This window comes from Gnatocerus cornutus, chromosome 2 (genome assembly GCF_029298725.1).
Source record: "Gnatocerus cornutus isolate USDA-ARS CGAHR chromosome 2, icGnaCorn1.1, whole genome shotgun sequence".
In the NCBI taxonomy this organism is placed as follows: Eukaryota; Metazoa; Arthropoda; class Insecta; order Coleoptera; family Tenebrionidae; genus Gnatocerus; species Gnatocerus cornutus.
In genome coordinates this window covers 9,978,795-9,996,011 of record NC_142234.1, presented here as the reverse complement: position 1 = coordinate 9,996,011, position 17,217 = coordinate 9,978,795, and the positions used below count along the sequence as shown (strand labels likewise).

The following is a 17,217-nucleotide window of genomic DNA, read 5'->3' as shown; positions in this document are numbered from 1 at the left end:
ACACTAATTTGCCTATCTGACAACGCGTCAGATGTTCGTCGCAACATCGATTATCTTCACGCAACTCTTTTTTGTCAGAAAATCGACTGAGCTTTATTGATTTGAAATTTAAAGTACCAAAAGCACCAGAAAATGTCTCAAGATTTAATAAATCCAACGATAGTAATCAGTGTACACAGCTTTCAGCCGTAGATCTTATCGGGATCGAAACTCGAACTTGGGTTTCGAAAATCCGTACTTCCCACCTACGTAACAAATTGATTAATTATCCGCCCACTGTTGCTAAACTGCAAGCTTTTCCCACTTCGGAATTAATAAATAATTGTTGGAGTTTTACGGAGCACCGGTTTTCCCGATTAATCTATTTTTAATTTGGTTCAAAATGTTAACCTTTCGATTATTGGTAACTAGTCGCAAATGGCCAAGAAAGCAACCGGAAGAGATTCAAGCAAGTGAAACGAACTGGGTTTTAATGCGCGTTTTTGCGGATTCCACATGAGTAATCGGTTTTCTGCATCGGTTGTCAAAACTTGGTTTTGTGGGGGCTCGCTTGCACGAAATTATAATTATATTTCCGAGTGCGAAACTTCCAAAAGTTTTATAGCTAAAAAGTCATTTAGTACAATTTTTTGCTTACTTCATCCTGACAGGATTATCCAAAAAACGTAACGATTAAATAATAGCCTCGTTCGTGTACTCGTAATTTGCCCCGGCTTCCAAACATCGCTTATTTACGAATAAGCCATCGAAAATGCAAAACTCCGCTCAGAAATGCAGATTAACGTAAAACTGTCCAAGAAACTTTCTAAATGATTCAAGCCAGAATCCATTTAAAGCCTTTTTTAGCCGATGAAATAATTATGGTGAACCTTAAGTAAACATACAAATAACAGTCACAAGTACGAGGGTGAGTTTAGTACTCTAACCCTTGTTTTTTTCTGTTCCCAAGCGGATTATTCGCTTTATTCTGCCACGGCACTATTCCTGGATCCCACAAAACGACGTGTTATTGAGGGGATAAATTAATAATGAGGGAAATATTTTAGGGAAAATTTGAATGCTTGTGGAACCGGGGAATGCTGCTTAGGGATGTGGTTAGATTTCGTGTTTAATTTGGTTTTGGGAGCAAAAAGTGTTATTTTGCGGTTGAGAAATAAAAAAATTATCACTTTACAAAATGAATCTTTTTGTGTTCATCAGAAATGCTTTTACATTCATGTATGTATGTATTAATCAGAAAGGTATCGATTTAATTAATTTATTATAATATTTCAAGTAACGTTTATCTTTATTGTAATTCAAAAACTAATCTTTTTATGGTTAAATGTACTTGAGTGATTCTAGGTTAAGAGGTAAATTTGGTGGCAATGTGAAAAAAATTCAAAAATTACACTGCGCGGCAAATTCAAATTAATTTTAAGTAGCTTTTTTGAAAGTTGTTGTTTTGTGATCTAACCAAAGTGCCAAACAAGATTTTCACCTCAAAAACTATCATGTACAATTTTTTGTTATGTTAAAAAACAGAAAAAAGACTTTATTTTTTCAGGTTTATTTAAGATTATTACATAGTTATGGTCATAGACTCAAAATATATCTGAAAAAACGAAAATTAAAAAAAATGATGAAAATCTATGCTAATCACTAATCATAACTAGTCACATTTGTTTTTGTCATTTTTTTCTCCCCTGGCATACTTACTTCAAGCGTGTGAAATTGAAATAATTTATGTTCAATATGCGTATAGTATAGAGAGGTTTGTAAATATTTAAAATTAGAAATAAATAATACACCAACTGTTTTATACTTTACAAGAATTTGTTAGGGCTTTGTAAGTGTCTTTGCGACACTTACAGTTGATTTCAGTTGATCAAAATTTCTCTTCAGTGGCAGGTCATATTTCCTAATGAATAGAAAGAAGTTAAACTTTTTTAGTTATTTAAAAATTTGCGTCAAAATCTTTGTCCCCTAGCTGTTTCTTCTGGTGAGTTTGTAATTAGTACAAATTATCAGACGATTAGGTAAACGATGATAGCACATTGTTTCTTGAAATTCGGCAATTTCTAACCGATTTCAATTGTCGATGTTTTACAATTTTTACAACATTAATTTAATTAAATAATTTAAAAACTTCTACATATAAATAAATTGCGATGAGTGTTGCAGTTGGATGTTAATGTTCATTTACACTATAAAGCATTTTTATTGCGTCATTCTGAGGGCATAACGTGGCACTTTATAATGCAAAGGTTTATACATACTAGTAAAATAACTAATTTTCATTTTACAGTTACAACATATTGTTCATTTATTATTGGTTTATATTTTTTATTATATTTATTTTACATTAACTTCAATCTCTTCACTTTAAAAAGATTTTTAAGAATATAAGATGTTATGAGTTTATCAAAGTTGACAGTTTTCCTAATTTTACATTTATACTCATTTTACTAACAGTCTTTTTAACAGATAAGGAAATGTAATCATTTCTTTACACTTCTAATTTAAAATTGCGACTTTTAACCTTTAAATTTTATTTTTATTACGGTCAAAGTTCAGGGTCCAAAAACATGCATAATTTTATACATTTCTCCCTATAAAAGCGAGAATTATTTATTTATTTTTTATGGCATTATATGGAGTGAAAATGCAGACGGTTAATTTTACGATGCACTACCCACTTATTACATTTTTCTATATTGTACACGAAAGTTTCAACGTTATTAATATTTTTTGTTGCAATCTCTTTCTGTCAATAAAGAATAGCTATATTTTCAGTAATGTTTGTTGTAAAAAAATTACAGCGCTTTGCCAACTTCAATATTAAACCAAAGTTTTTGGATGTCTTTTATTTATTAGCGTACAAATAAAACTGGCAGACATTTATATTAAGGATTTCCGACATTATTTTCGTTCTGAATTTACCATTGAGTAAAGCACAATGTAATGCGATTATTACTTCTGGAAGCATCAAGTGTTATTCTCATTATCCTTATTGTTTTGGTCTGGAGCTCCCTCTTATCTGTCCTAATACGTAATTACAGCAACAGCTCAAAATCTGGAAACTCAGCACTACTAAAAATTGTAAATGTTAACAATGGCCCTTCTTTGAAGCTATTATTGATTTTCCGTTGGTGCAATTTTTCATGTCTTCACGATTACATCCGCGTCCAGAAAACTTGTTGATGTGAAATACTCCGTTAAGTAGTGTCTAGCTTAAACTTCTTCAGAGCGGTTCTAACGTAATCAATACCATTTCTGCACCAGCCGTGGTAATTCCTCCACTTTGATTACCATAGTATTGACGGCCGAGAGTGGAGCGGCTTGATCCACTGCGGTGATATTGTGTTTCTCTTGGAGGCCTAAGCCATTCCAGATAACCGAATCGATTTTTTCCCAAATTTGTCCCTTGTACTCGCATTTGCAGATAGTTAAGTGCAGGATGTGCGACAGTGGACTTCCTGGTGAGAGGGCGCAAGCGTGACGACGATCTGCCCCGTTTAGGGGGGACTTTGCGCGTCACCCCTTAGTGTTGTGTGATCGGGAGAAATTCGTGCGCTGTTCTTGTAAGTTTCCAGCGAAACTCCGTCATGGGCAAGAAAAACTCAAAGCTAAAGCAGGACACCATCGACAGGCTCACCACGGCCACATACTGTGAGTTTTTCTACACACTTTCATTCACGCTTACGTAACTTTCGCTCGCTGAAATGTAGGACAGCGAAAAATGCAAGTGGAACGAAAATTAGGAGCGGCGATGATGGGACAGACGGTTATGGGTTAATTAGTGCAGGGGGCAGTTATCACTCTTATCATATGTACAAAGCATTGTTTACTTACATTATTCAACAGTTGGACTAGTTTTCAACGTGTGAAACAAATTTATCTGGACTTGGCGACCAAGACATTTGTTGAACGCTTTGATGACATTTCGGGACGAGAAAGTTTTATGCAAGTTGAATGCATGCCACGGCTATTCATTCCAAATTAAACAAGTGCCAGAAATTTAAAGGTAAATTTTCACTTTCACCGGGAAATCTTGCAAAACACGGAATATTAAACGAAGATAACATGATTTTACATGACCAATTAAACCAACCATTTGCATACGAAACACTTCGATTTTACATCACTGATATTTTAAATCGATTATTGTATTACGTGCATAATAAGTGTCATTACCGGAGAGACATGTTCACTTTTTCCATTTAATGTAGGTCAAAGGTAACAAATTTTAATTTTAAATTAATAATTCCCAAATGTTTTGACTCATCAAAAATTAACCATCACCATAATCATTTTTCATGTTGCTTTATGTGCCGTAATTTACATTGGAATGATCCGGAATCATGACAGTACATTAATAAAAATAAATCATAAAATATGCCATTATCCTATCACACATCTAAATCGTCTGCCTAAAATAGATTTTTTATTAAAGCTGTGACAGCGACAGCGAAAACGTGGAATTATTTAAGAGAGAAAATTGTTTTGATATTTGGACAGGTGCACAACATTTTTTAGTGGTAATAATAGAGAAAGTTTTACGTATCAGGAAGAGATGTGGAAAAATTCCTTCGTTTATAGTGTTTTGAATGTAGAAAATTTTTGTAAACTTTAGAAGAAGTAATAAAAGCACTGATGAACAAACGTTTATTTTATAACTTATTGTGAATAAAAAAAATCATAAACACAGAGACAGTTATCGATTTTATTAAATGGACTTTAAATGGATTTTCCATTTCCACTGCTTTTTTAATACATATTTGATAAGTTAAAATGCCGACATAAAGAAGGAAATTGGAAAAAAATTTGTCCTGTTAAAATCACATTGATTCGTTGTAATAAAGGATGATTTTAAAACTTCTCTGAAGATTGGATTTCTAAACATCAGACTTCGGTTTATACGCCAAAAAAAAAAGAATTTTAAAATTTTCTTTTCCAATTTGGAACTCTTACAACATGACTATAGTTTAGTGGTCAACATAATTTTTCACTATTTAAGAAAATAATATTATTTTCTCCATTTAGGCTGGTTCTCAAACTTTTGAAGATAAGACCTTTATAATATAAGTATTGTGTTTTAGAAATTTTAGAGGTCAAATTTAAAGGTACGATCAGAATAGGGGAGAGGGGGGCATAGTGGGGTACCGGGGCATAGCGGGGCAATACTGCTGCTGCTCAAATCAAACGCCGTGAAAAAAGTCGAATAGCCTGTTTTGATTGGTTGTCAGTTGACAGTTAACCATGTGTGTTTTATAAAACAAAGTGTGAAAACCTATATGTTTTATAAAACAAAATGTAAAATTCAGTGTTTTCGTTAAAAAATTCGCGAAGTTAGGGAGCAAGTTTTTTTTCAAATCTAGTCATACAAATGTAATGACTAAATATGATGAACCTGCTCATTTATGTGCAATATGCATTGATGCCTAAGTAATTTTAAAATGTTACTTTTTCTAAGTAGGTACACAGTTATTCAAAAATTTGATTTCCCCATAGGGTACCCCACTTTACCCCTAGGTGCGGGGCAAAGCGGGGCAAATCCCATTTTTCAAAATAATGCTCACATGTCGTAAGTTTTTTATTGTAATCAAAAAAAGTACAACAAAAATCATCCGCAATACATTAGTCTATGATATTTAGTGAAAAAAAATTGTTAATTTCTATTATTTTAAGATGCGTGGCTAATTGATTGTTAAGTACCCCACTATGCCCCCCTCTCCCCTATATTATTTTTTCACTGGTAAAGTCGATAAAAATATTATAGTCTTTGACAGGAAACAATAAAAATAAAATTGTCTAACTATTAACATGAATCGAATAGAGCCATATTTCAAAGACTTCCATTTCGGTGTTAGCATCAATGGTGGATGCGCAGGGTTATCTTTTTATAACTCGACCACAAAGATCTTCTCAAAACTTAGTTACGATCGCATGTTTAGCCCGATGATTAGAACTGAGACTGGATTATTGTATAAATTCTCGCCAATTCGCAATGAAAATTTTCGCCCTACGCAGACAGCTCGATGACATTTAAAAAGCCACCCCATGTTACTTTAAAATTTCCATAAATTAACCACCATTTCCAGCCTCAAAATATCGACTCTCCTTCCAGTTCTCTGACATTTAACATGTTGATCTGCTCGTTATTTATAGTCCCTTAGCAGGCAATCCCGATTCCATCGTTAAGATCCGATAAATCCTGACGTGGGCACCCTTTTTTAAAATGCTTTGTCCAACTAAAGATTGAAATCTTGGCGCAGAAGGTTAGAGAAATGACATTAAAGTGGTTTTCTACTTAAAAACACGTAAATTCAGTTCAAATAACGTCATTCTCATTTAATGAGTGAAAACCAACTTTCCCCTTCCATTTGCTGTACAAATACTCATCTGGACTGAAATTATTCATTGGAAACTTTGTGGATAAACGCACGATTATATCTTTAAACAGACACAATTGGGAGATAAATGTGTGCTCATTAAATTATAGGTGTGCATACATACCGAGCTAATTTACATTTTCAATTTCGAAGAGATTAAATATAAACGCGATTTAATGTGGTGAATTGAATACCTGGAAAGGAATCGAATAAGTTCGTTGGAGGGTAATTTCTGCTTTTTTGTTTTGATGCAGCAAAAGTCTCAAAACTAGCTTCCTGATCGAAGCGCCCTACTTATTTTATTATTTATCAATAACGTATTATTGATCAACAAGTGTCCTCTTCCAACTCGCTGGCAATTTTTCTAAATTTGGGAGCATCACCTGCAAACGTCAACGGTTGAGTTGACACCAGGGAAATAAGGAAATTTCAAAATGACGTTTTTTAATATAGGCCCCAATAAAATTGACGTTCACTGCGAAATTAGCACTTGAGACCTTGAAAAGTCAATAAAACTCCACATACCCAAACTTTTACAAACTTCCCTACATGGTTTATTCAAATTGTGAATCTCATGAGCTTTTACCGAGAAAGACTTTTATTGATTTTTTAATATGAAGGTCAATATTACCACAGTTAAACGATTTCGCAATATTGTTACGACTTGGGAGGGTCGAGCATAAAAACTTTTTTTATTAAAGCCTTTTTATTGCACTTTTGTTTATATTGATTCTTTTGTTGTTTTCAACTGTTACTTTTAGGTGTCGGAACAAAAGAGCTAATCGATGCCGGCTGGTAATTAGTTGAACAAACCCGCCAATAAATGCACAAGTTGAGATATTGATCATAAAAAAACTAAATGAATAAAGCGGAATTTTCGGTCATTATGATAAAACACACATGAAGTAGTTTCGCTCAGTCTGAGTGTTTTTTCGTTTCCCACTTATCTTTCCATCGATTCTGTTATTTTTAGTAATCTGAACAGAATCATTTAATCAATGGACAATAAGTTTGTCACAGTTTTATTTTGGACTTTTGTTCGGAAACAATCAGTCTGAAATACAATAGAAATTTTACCGTTTTGCTGGTTGTGCAACCGTCAGATTGTCTTATTTTATCACAAAAGATCACTGGACCTACACCTTTTCGCTCCATAGAATTTTAACGGGTTAGTTACTGGAAACTATCGAATTTATCTTGGGTGTGAACGGCGTCTTTCCTCCGTAAAACCTTTCTACCTTTTATGCATCAGTAATTTTTACAAAAATGTAATCAGGTTTTCTTTGTCTGAAAATTTATGTGCACTTGGAAATTGTAAAGTTTTAATAAGAACACGTGGAAATAATGTGAAATTTTAACGACCTATTTTTTCGAGACTTTATTTTAAGTGTGAATAATGGTGGATGCGCCGGGTTATTTAACTTGACTCTTCACTTCCGGTTTCCTTTCGTGTCGGATTCCAATAACCGCCCCAATCAGTGAAAAATCCGTTTAAACTGCTCACAAACAAACGTCGCATGTAATATCTTCGTGTTTGCGTAGCGTTATGCTCCCTCCGATCATCTCTAATTTAACGTCACCAAAAGAATCCTCTTTGTGCATTCGCATGCTGACAGTAAATTGGATTCAATGTGCAAATACGTCGTTTAAGTAATCAAATAATGGTATACAGCACGCATACTTCCAACCAATTCGGATAGTTGCGACGAAATTTATGACACAACCTTTAGACTCTATTGAAAAGAATATAAAGAGATAGCGTCTGACGTTCCTTTATTTGAAAATGTTGTGTGCGCGCTAGAATCAATTTCATTATTTTATTTATCCAACACGCGGTTCGAGATCCGAGGATATTGGAACTACATGAACAAATACGCAGTTTGCGACCCGGATAGAATTTTGACGGGGATATGAAAGTACAGATGTTTGTAGCCAAGATGGACTTGGAAAAAAAGTAGGATGGAAGTTTGCGGTTTGGGACGGAGAATGGCGATTTAAAGGGGCTTAGCACGTCATCGTCGGGATGTAATGAATGAATCTAGCTGTCCGGATGTGTTAAGGGAAGTTTATGGTATGAAAATCTTGCGGATTTTACAGTTGCTAGACATGAAGCCGTAGATTCTGAAAAGGTACAGGCTCAAAATCAAAATTGCTTGTCTCTTTCAAAGTCCCACTATTTTAGCTCCTTTGTTGCTTTTTCTGCCTCTGCTACATTACCAAAAGTAGAGGCTCTAAAAGCAATTTTTAGGTATGCAGTTCACGTATGGTAAAATGTGAATGAGCATCGTACGGTGTTTGTCGCCGTCAGCGTCTGGACAGGCGCCGCCAGTCCTGGCGCCGTCTCTCGCAACCCCAGCTGCAGGAAGAACGAAAACAACTTAGGTATATCAGGAGAACTCAACCTGTTCATTCACCTGATCAATCATTTTACCTTTAATAAAAACGAATCACAACGTTTCTTTGATTGATCTGCTATAAAAATAAAGTTAAGCCAGCGAAAACAAAAAGACAAATGTCTCATTTCATTTTTTCCCCAACTTTTTGCCCCACTTTTCACCCATCTACTAACGCACAATTGTCAGAACCCTTCCCAAATCAAGTAAATCAAGATAATGTCCCGAAATCGATGTTGTTAACTCTAAAGTTTGTTGACGCTGGCTTGAAAAGCCCCCTAGAACTGTAGCGTGATTCTCATTTAAAACTGTTCACAGTTTCTACATTGATTTATCATGTCGATTGAACGTATGAGGTCAGACAGGTTTTGAAGATTTGGGGATATTATGCCAAGTTTCGAGTTGGAACAAATAAAAGATGGATAATGGTAGGAACTGTCTGATTTCTTTTCCGAAGTCACGTTGGGAAATAGAAGTCGGAAAGTAAATACTGGAGTTTAAACTAAAAGGAAGTAACGTTTTGTTGAAATATTTATTTGGAAACGAGTTACGTAACTTTCCAGCAGAGTGGAAAAAGCGGTAGGGAAATTGGCTGGAATTATGAGCTTTCCTCTCGAAATGAGAAAAAAATAATGTCGGAGGATAATTTTGCAGTTAGCTTTCGCACACTTATTCGAGGGTCTAAGTGCTGTTCCTATTTTTCCCAAGATATACTCCGTTTTTTGCAAACCTAATGTTAATATTGCCAAATTTCCAAGTTTTCTGTGCTAAATTGGAAGAAGAGCTCCACTGGAATTAATTTTTCCTGTGAAAGTGACGTAGTCCCCTGGCCCCGAAAGTTGTACACCTATTTACGTTATTTGGTTAATCCGTATATGAAAAGATTTTATTTTATAATTGCACTTCAGAGCCAGTTTGTAGCTGGTAAGCTTTTATTAAGAAATTAATCTCGTTTATGACTTAAGTCAGTTTAGAAATGTCTGTGCGGATGAAATATCTTATTTTATCATATCTTCACTTGTGACGTAAATAGACCTACAAAAACTTCAACTTTCGGAGCTATTTTACTGTGTGGAACTGTCATATTGGTCGTAGGCAAATGACATTTGGAATAAGTAAGAAATTGACTATTGTCGAGACTCATTGTCTGTTTTAGATAAAGAGCAGTAGAAAAAATAATGTACATAACTTGTAAAAAAGTGTCTTTGCGCCTCGTGCATTTACTTGACACATTTTGTACTTGTTATGAAAATATTTATTATTTGATTCATTGTAAAATGGTGGATACGCCGGTTTAGTAGGTGCTCATTTCTTTCTACTTTCTTGAAATTTACGCTTGTAAATTGAAAAATATTCTCCCCAAATAAACCGCACTTGCTCCAGCAAGGATGTTGCAGACAATTATTCATAACCTGCAAAGCTCAGTCCCATGACATAACTATAACTCAGCATTCATTACCATGAACCCCTTGTCCCACAGGAATAAACCATGCGCAACACTCTAGAACGCCAGTTCTGCCAACCTGCCAGTCTCAACCAAAAACTGGATTCCATAAATTCCAATTTTAATTACTGTCGGCCCTTTCGACGACGTACACTAATAATTTATACGTTTCTAACAAGCTACGATTTAAGGCAAGGTAGAGCAAATTTGCCAGAATTTACCATAATCCGAGTCTGATTATAATTCACTTACTAAACATGTTGACAATTTTCTCCCGGCGCATCCACCATAATTGCAACCGCAATATTTTCGTTCAATAAGTGGGTGTCTCTGTGCCAAATTAGTTTAAGATATAGCCTTCTGGTCGTGAGTTGTAGTACTGACAGTCTTTGATTTATCGGTTAATTTACGCTGCTGGAAATGATGTATTAGTTCGAGTTGATGAAAGAGCTTAAAACTGCGAAACTTGACAGGAAAATAAAGCAACAATTATCGTGGATGGGATTTCGACTGCCCGGTTATGAGATGATGAGTGTTACAGTCTGAAATTAACACATTTTATTTCAGCTCCACATTTTTTGTTTCGTTGTCGCATTGTTCGCTTCTCTTGTCTGACCTACATATTTCTTGCCACAACTGCATTCAATTGGGGATGCGACGTAAGTCATGTAATTTTCATCTAACTTGTGCTATCTTTTATTGGATGGCAAAAACGACCGTAATGTAAGTTTGATAGTAAATTTTTCCATTCAATATTAGCCTGGGACGTGCCAAATCCTAAATATTTTAAAACACATTGTTATTTCTGTTTCTATATTAGAAACGAAGAGGGATAAGAACGCAAGTTTTTCCAGAGGGTATTTTGTGAATTTTTTACCTAACACCCTCTGAACCGTGATTAGATAAATAAACATACTATCTCAAGCTAGAATCGACAAGTGGATCACGGTTCCACCACTCCCTCTATCCTCGAGTATAAAATAACGTTCAAGCACGCTTTCAGAGCATTTGAGGCATGAAATGTGTTGGGTGGATTGTTATTTTTGTATATTACAAAAGAGCGAAAGTCAATTTCCGACGCACTAGAAACGTGTTATAATTTTAAACGGGATCATTTTTTGTGTGATTTTGAACAGTCAGAATTTTCTGCTTGGATATTTTCGGAAATAATCGACCAGGTTTTTTAAGTATCAATATCGGAGATCATCACAGCAGAGATCAATGATTGTTTGCTTTCAATAATTGAGTAGATTAAAAACAGAAAGAAAGGCTTTTTCCACTCTCGGCGCATCCACCATTTTTGTAGACTTGAAAATTTCGAACATAATTTGTCACGGACTTACTTTTTATTCTCTAATATGACAAATGGAACCATGAAAACCCTCCGACCTATGAATAAACATGCGCAAATTCGCGCCATTCGTGTAGAAATCCAAGCACGAGTTCAGTATTGGAACTCAATCACATGACGGAAATCCTTCTGGACGAGTGTCTAGGGATTTCCATTTTTTCCAGAGCGTGCCAAGTTGCATTACGTCCAGGGATGTATTTGAAATGATTTATTAAAGTTGAGCGAAAGTGCGTTTTATGCGCTCGAGCATAAAGATTATTTATGCAATGTTGTTATGAATCACAAATATAACCCGAAATATGGTTATTTATCGGTGCAATCAACCGTTGCTCGATGCTGGCAAAGTTCCGCCAACGTCAAATTACGATTTACATTAATATAAACTATGATAACAACAGATGAAATTGTTGTTGCAGATCGTGAATATTTACAGAAAGGTGGTGGTTGTTTAGAAATAGCGCAGGCGGTGTTGAAATATCGATTGGACTACTTCACACATGTGGCTATTAAGAAGAAATGTCGCTCTTCGGCCTTGGACGTGCATTATTAATTTATCAGTAAATTGCGAAACTTTCATAATTTATCAAGCTCTTGAAAGGAATTATATATGTGGGTAGTTTAAGAGCAATACAAAATAATGGGCATCGATTTAACACGTAAACGTTTAGCTCCCTCATTACTTATTTATCGTAAAAAATGATCGGCGAGGCCATCGCTTAAAGAATCATTTTACATGTGGAGATGTAGATTGTAAAAACTAGTGGATGAAATCAATAAATTGTTAAACTGAGAATAAATGAAAATTTGTTTTTGTCTCGTCGCCGTCGGCGCATCCACCATTTTAATTCTCCTAATAAAAGGGGTTTGTGTTAGCCAATTAATGTAAATTAGCTGCTACAAAGCTTAAAAGAGTAGTGTAGTGGAAATATGAAAATGTCATCTGAATCTGCTCTAATTATTATTATTATTCCAAAAATAAATTAGCCAATGTAATTTAAAGTTGCAATAAAGTTTTTAATTAAGTTTGTGGCAGTCGCGGTGGAGCTAGAGATATTTTTTTTTCCTCAAAGTTATTTAATTTACCGTTTATTTTAAAATCACATGAAATCTATATCACCACTCTTTATGGCACTGGCACTCTTCATCATCATCATCTTCACTAGTACCGATATTTGCGCACTTAGTCTCCCAATCAGTCCACTGTTTCTTCTTATCCAATTCAAGATATTTCCATATTGCATCTTTGTAATTTCCGAAATAGATTCCTCCAATAAGCCCGATAGTAAAGAGAGCAAGTGTTTGGAAACCCCTCATTTTACAAAGGTAACCATAAATCTTCTTAAACTATTAAATAAATTAACTGACACACCTGTTGCTGACGTAAGTCTTGGTAAAAGCACGAAGATTTGGGTGTACAAAATTTGCACTAACCATGAAATATTTCACTCAATCACAGACCCCAAGATTCATCGAAGGTGTCGGCGAAGCAATTTGAACAAAATTGCTGTAGAGGTAACATTCAATTTGCGACAAAGTGTGACATGAAATGTGGATATTAGAAACGTCAGTAATTGAATCAATGGTCACTCAATTTTAGAGCGTTCAGACAAATTGCGGGGTGAAAGTTTCTTGTTCTCTGAGAATTAAATTAAGGGTTGTAATTCTCTTTAATGGTTTTTTGCGAGCGTGAAACAGATAAACCGTAAGTTTAATGTGGATAAATAAAACACGTTGTAGCAACAGATGCTGAGTTTCTTTTGACGGTGAATCGTAACAGCATGAATTTTCTTATTACAAATCTTGATAAAAGTGTTTAAATTGCTGGAAAAGTGTCTCTGGAAACATTGTCGATTCAAGATAATAATCTGGCACGATATAGCGATCGATGGCAGGCATTGTACATAGCCAAGACCGCGTTATTTGCTGAATTCAGTTGATATAAATTGTACTTTTAAAAGTAATAACGTAAAGTATCATCAACTTGTTCGATCGTTTTATCTGTCTTTGCGGATTCCACTTAAATTGGATTGCTGAGGAGAGTGCTGGTGGTACGTGAAACTTATAATAATGCAACATTACTGGAAAATTTTACAGCAACTTGTGTCTGTAAGCATGAAATTTTTTATTTTTCCACAGAAATTTTATACCACTTTGGTGAATAAAAAGCATAGACCTTGGAATTTTATACACTAAATTTTCTTCTTGGGTGGTTCTAAATGGAAATTTAACATCATGGGATTGTTTGTTACCTATATTATGGTAATTTTGCCAATACAATTTTCTCTATGCTCTGAAATACGAGTATCATTCGGCTGTTTCCAAATTAAAAATCAATAGTACGCCTTCTGGGAAAACTTTAATGTGTTTCAGTTTGAAAAATAACACGGCGTCTAGAGATTTCTCTGTGAATCATGGAAAATTCTCTGTTCCATGGCACTTAAATTGATGAAATAAGTAAAAGGCAGAAATAAATAGACATAAAAAAAAAAACATAAAATTTTTCCTTTCCGTCTGTAATCGGCTCCATTAAAAGAAAGATTGCAGTTTTTCTTCGTGTTATAAATAGGCCCTTAAAACTAGATTTTATCTCAAAACTGCGTTTTAGTATCGATCACTAAATTTTTATGAAAACTTGGAGCATTTATTGACTTTATGTCAATAAATCTCTCGCTTTTATGTCGTTATGAAAATATGTCTAATACGTACTATAAAATATCATCCATTTTGTTTTATATTTCAAATTATCTGTGAAAATAAAAATGAAAAATATTCTAATAATTGATATTTGTTGCAGTTACGGAGAAAGAAATAAGGCAGTGGTGAGTACTAACAAAACTACTCTTATTTTCAGGTCTATAAACACGAACACAGGTGTCCTAAACATTACACTTGCATTGTTGCAGGCACAAAGGTTTCTTGAAAGACTGTCCAAACGGTCTTCTGACAGAACAGGTAAATTAATTTTCGCGTCTTTCTACACTTTAACATTTATTTTCTCAGGGCTTCATTAAAATTTACAAACAATTCTTCCCACAAGGAGATCCTTCCAAATTCGCCTCATTAGTCTTTAGAGTGTTCGACGAAAACAATGTAAGTTAACATGTTCAAAAATGTCATTAATATTTATAAGATTAATTTAATTTCAGGACGGTTCCATCGAGTTCGAGGAGTTTATCCGAGCTCTTTCTGTAACGTCTCGAGGCAACCTCGATGAGAAATTGCACTGTAAGCATAACAGACTGCCTTCCAAATAAAAATTGCTAGTTTTATAACAATACGATGCACGATATCTGATACAAAATTGATGTTATCTCATCTAATATGAATTTCAGGGGCATTCCGACTTTATGACGTGGACAACGATGGCTTCATAACACGAGACGAAATGTATAATATAGTAGATGCCATTTACCAAATGGTGGTAAGTAGTAGAGATGAAAAAACGACATCTTATTTTCATAAAAACGTAATGAGCGAACTGCGAATTAACGTCGTCGCTACGGTTTTATGATGCAAAAAATTCTACGTTTCCATTCCTGTTTTATTACGAGGGACATTACATTTTGACAAGTTGGAGTTGATCTTCGTAACCTCCATTTTGTGCATTAACTGTTTGCATGATTTAGTTTGCACTTTGTCGTTGTAAATGTTTAAATTGCGTTACATGAGAAGGTCAAATATTTGGACGGTTTGAGCTGTTGCGACAAAATTAAGGGACTCGAAACAGACAAATATTAAATTACTGAAGATTCAAGATTAACGCTCTCATTTTTTTAAATGGTACACATTTATTAATCTTCGAGTTTTAATTTTCGTGCTGTTAATTATTATGCTTCAAGCGAGCAGAACTTAATTAGAGTGTCCTTGGGCTCACTACTAAATGATTTAATCTTCAACGGGTCAAACTGAGAAAAATGCTTTTGCCCTAGATTTTAAAAATGGTGGATGCGCTGTTTATGGTTAACTCTTCTAAAATCGATTATAATATTTTTCACGTCATGCAAGCCCTCCACTGCCTCGTTATTCTCAGACGTATCATGCGGGTCATTTCTTTTGATCTTATGAAGAATATCCCTAATTTTTTGTCGAACTTCCAGGGCCAACAGCCGTCCGAGGACGAGAACACGCCGCAAAAACGCGTCGACAAAATCTTCGACCAAATGGATAAGAACCACGACGATCGCTTAACACTCGAAGAGTTCCGAGAAGGCAGCAAAGCTGATCCCAGGATTGTGCAAGCGCTGACGTTAGGTCCCGAATAGCATCCGGGTGCGGGGATTTTACCCGGAACACTCTGACGCAAACAAGGGACGTTATTCGGGATCCTCTTCAAATTTAAAAGCAGTCTCCGCGACATCAGGAGACACAGTATACATCGTATGCTGATCGAATTTTGTCCCTAAATGATGGCTACGACGCTCAATTATTATTAGTAAATCACAATCGTGTATCGAAAGTCAATTTTATTTTGTAAAAAAAAGTGTGAGATGAACACGTTAGGGTTTTTTTCACTCAGACAATCATGAACTTCGGTTTGTCAAGTGGTGTTGGGTTAGATTTCATGTTGTTTTTTGCGAGTTTGTTTCGTTGTTGTTCTCGTGAAAAACGTCAAGTGTCAAAAGTACATTATAAACACCATACCTGTTGTTGTAAAGAGATTTTATACATAGTTTGAGCTAGCAATAACCTTTTTACGTCCAGTGCTGCTGGGTTGAAATTTCAAATAAAACACTTTTCGGGCAAAATGTGTGGTTACTCTTCACACTGTTAACTAATATTCTAAAATCCAGTCGTTGTAGCTACTAATATACTCTAGTACACTAGAACTTTGCGTAGATCTAGGTCCAGTTAACGTAGTTTTCGAACATTCCATGTTAAATAGGTATTGACATTTTAATTGAATCCTTAAAACTTGTCTCATTTTACCTCAGCTTCATGCCACAATTCCGTTCAATGCCAAGCGGTGTTTTATTCTTACATTCAACAAGTTCTAAGGATCTAACTACACATTTTATGTATTTAGGTGGAATAAGTCTTAAAATCTAGTCTAGTAAAACGCATTTTAAAAATCCTTAAAAAAAACGATTTCAGTGTCGAAATGACTACTTTTAAACCTAGTCGCTATCTCTACTTCGCTTTGTTTTATCGCAACTAATCTATTTCTTCAGATTAGAGTTGTCAGTCGTGCTATAACTAACTCACACGAACGAAAGTTCTGACGAAAACACAAAGTACTGAAGCTCGTTCTTTTTCTTATTTCCATGTACATAACGTGGCCTAAATCAATGCGTTTAAATTGTGATGATTTGAAAAATATGACTTTAGCAACGCGCTAAATCTTTCTGTTTACAACCTTCTGTGATAATTACAATCATTGTATCGCAATAATGAAAATGCTGTGTCTTGTATTGCAGTAGGCTGTTCTTGTTGTTTTAGATAATTGATAACATGGTTGTTTCGTTTGACACTGTTTGTTGTTGTATATTATACATAAAATGAAAAATACCTATTGTGTTGTAAGTTTTGTAACATTAAAACTGAATGTACAAAATAAATAGACTAACAGAGCCATCCCAAGTTTTTCTCTGTTTTAACGCATTCTGTATTTTCATTATTATTCGACACCAAAGGACTGAAATCACCGGCATTGAAAAA

At 34.8% G+C, this 17,217-nt stretch overlaps 1 protein-coding gene across 1 annotated transcript; it reads left to right on the top strand.

The window, feature by feature from the left end:
- Positions 1-3,361: 3,361 nt before the first annotated feature.
- On the top strand, positions 3,362-17,131 carry LOC148178832 (frequenin-2). Its single transcript, XM_088030423.1, has 7 exons — positions 3,362-3,651; positions 14,357-14,381; positions 14,466-14,514; positions 14,563-14,652; positions 14,709-14,787; positions 14,895-14,983; positions 15,660-17,131. The coding sequence occupies exons 1-7, from the start codon at positions 3,588-3,590 to the stop codon at positions 15,822-15,824; spliced, it is 561 nt and encodes a 186-aa protein (XP_087886549.1). The 5' UTR covers positions 3,362-3,587; the 3' UTR covers positions 15,825-17,131.
- Positions 17,132-17,217: the final 86 nt, after the last annotated feature.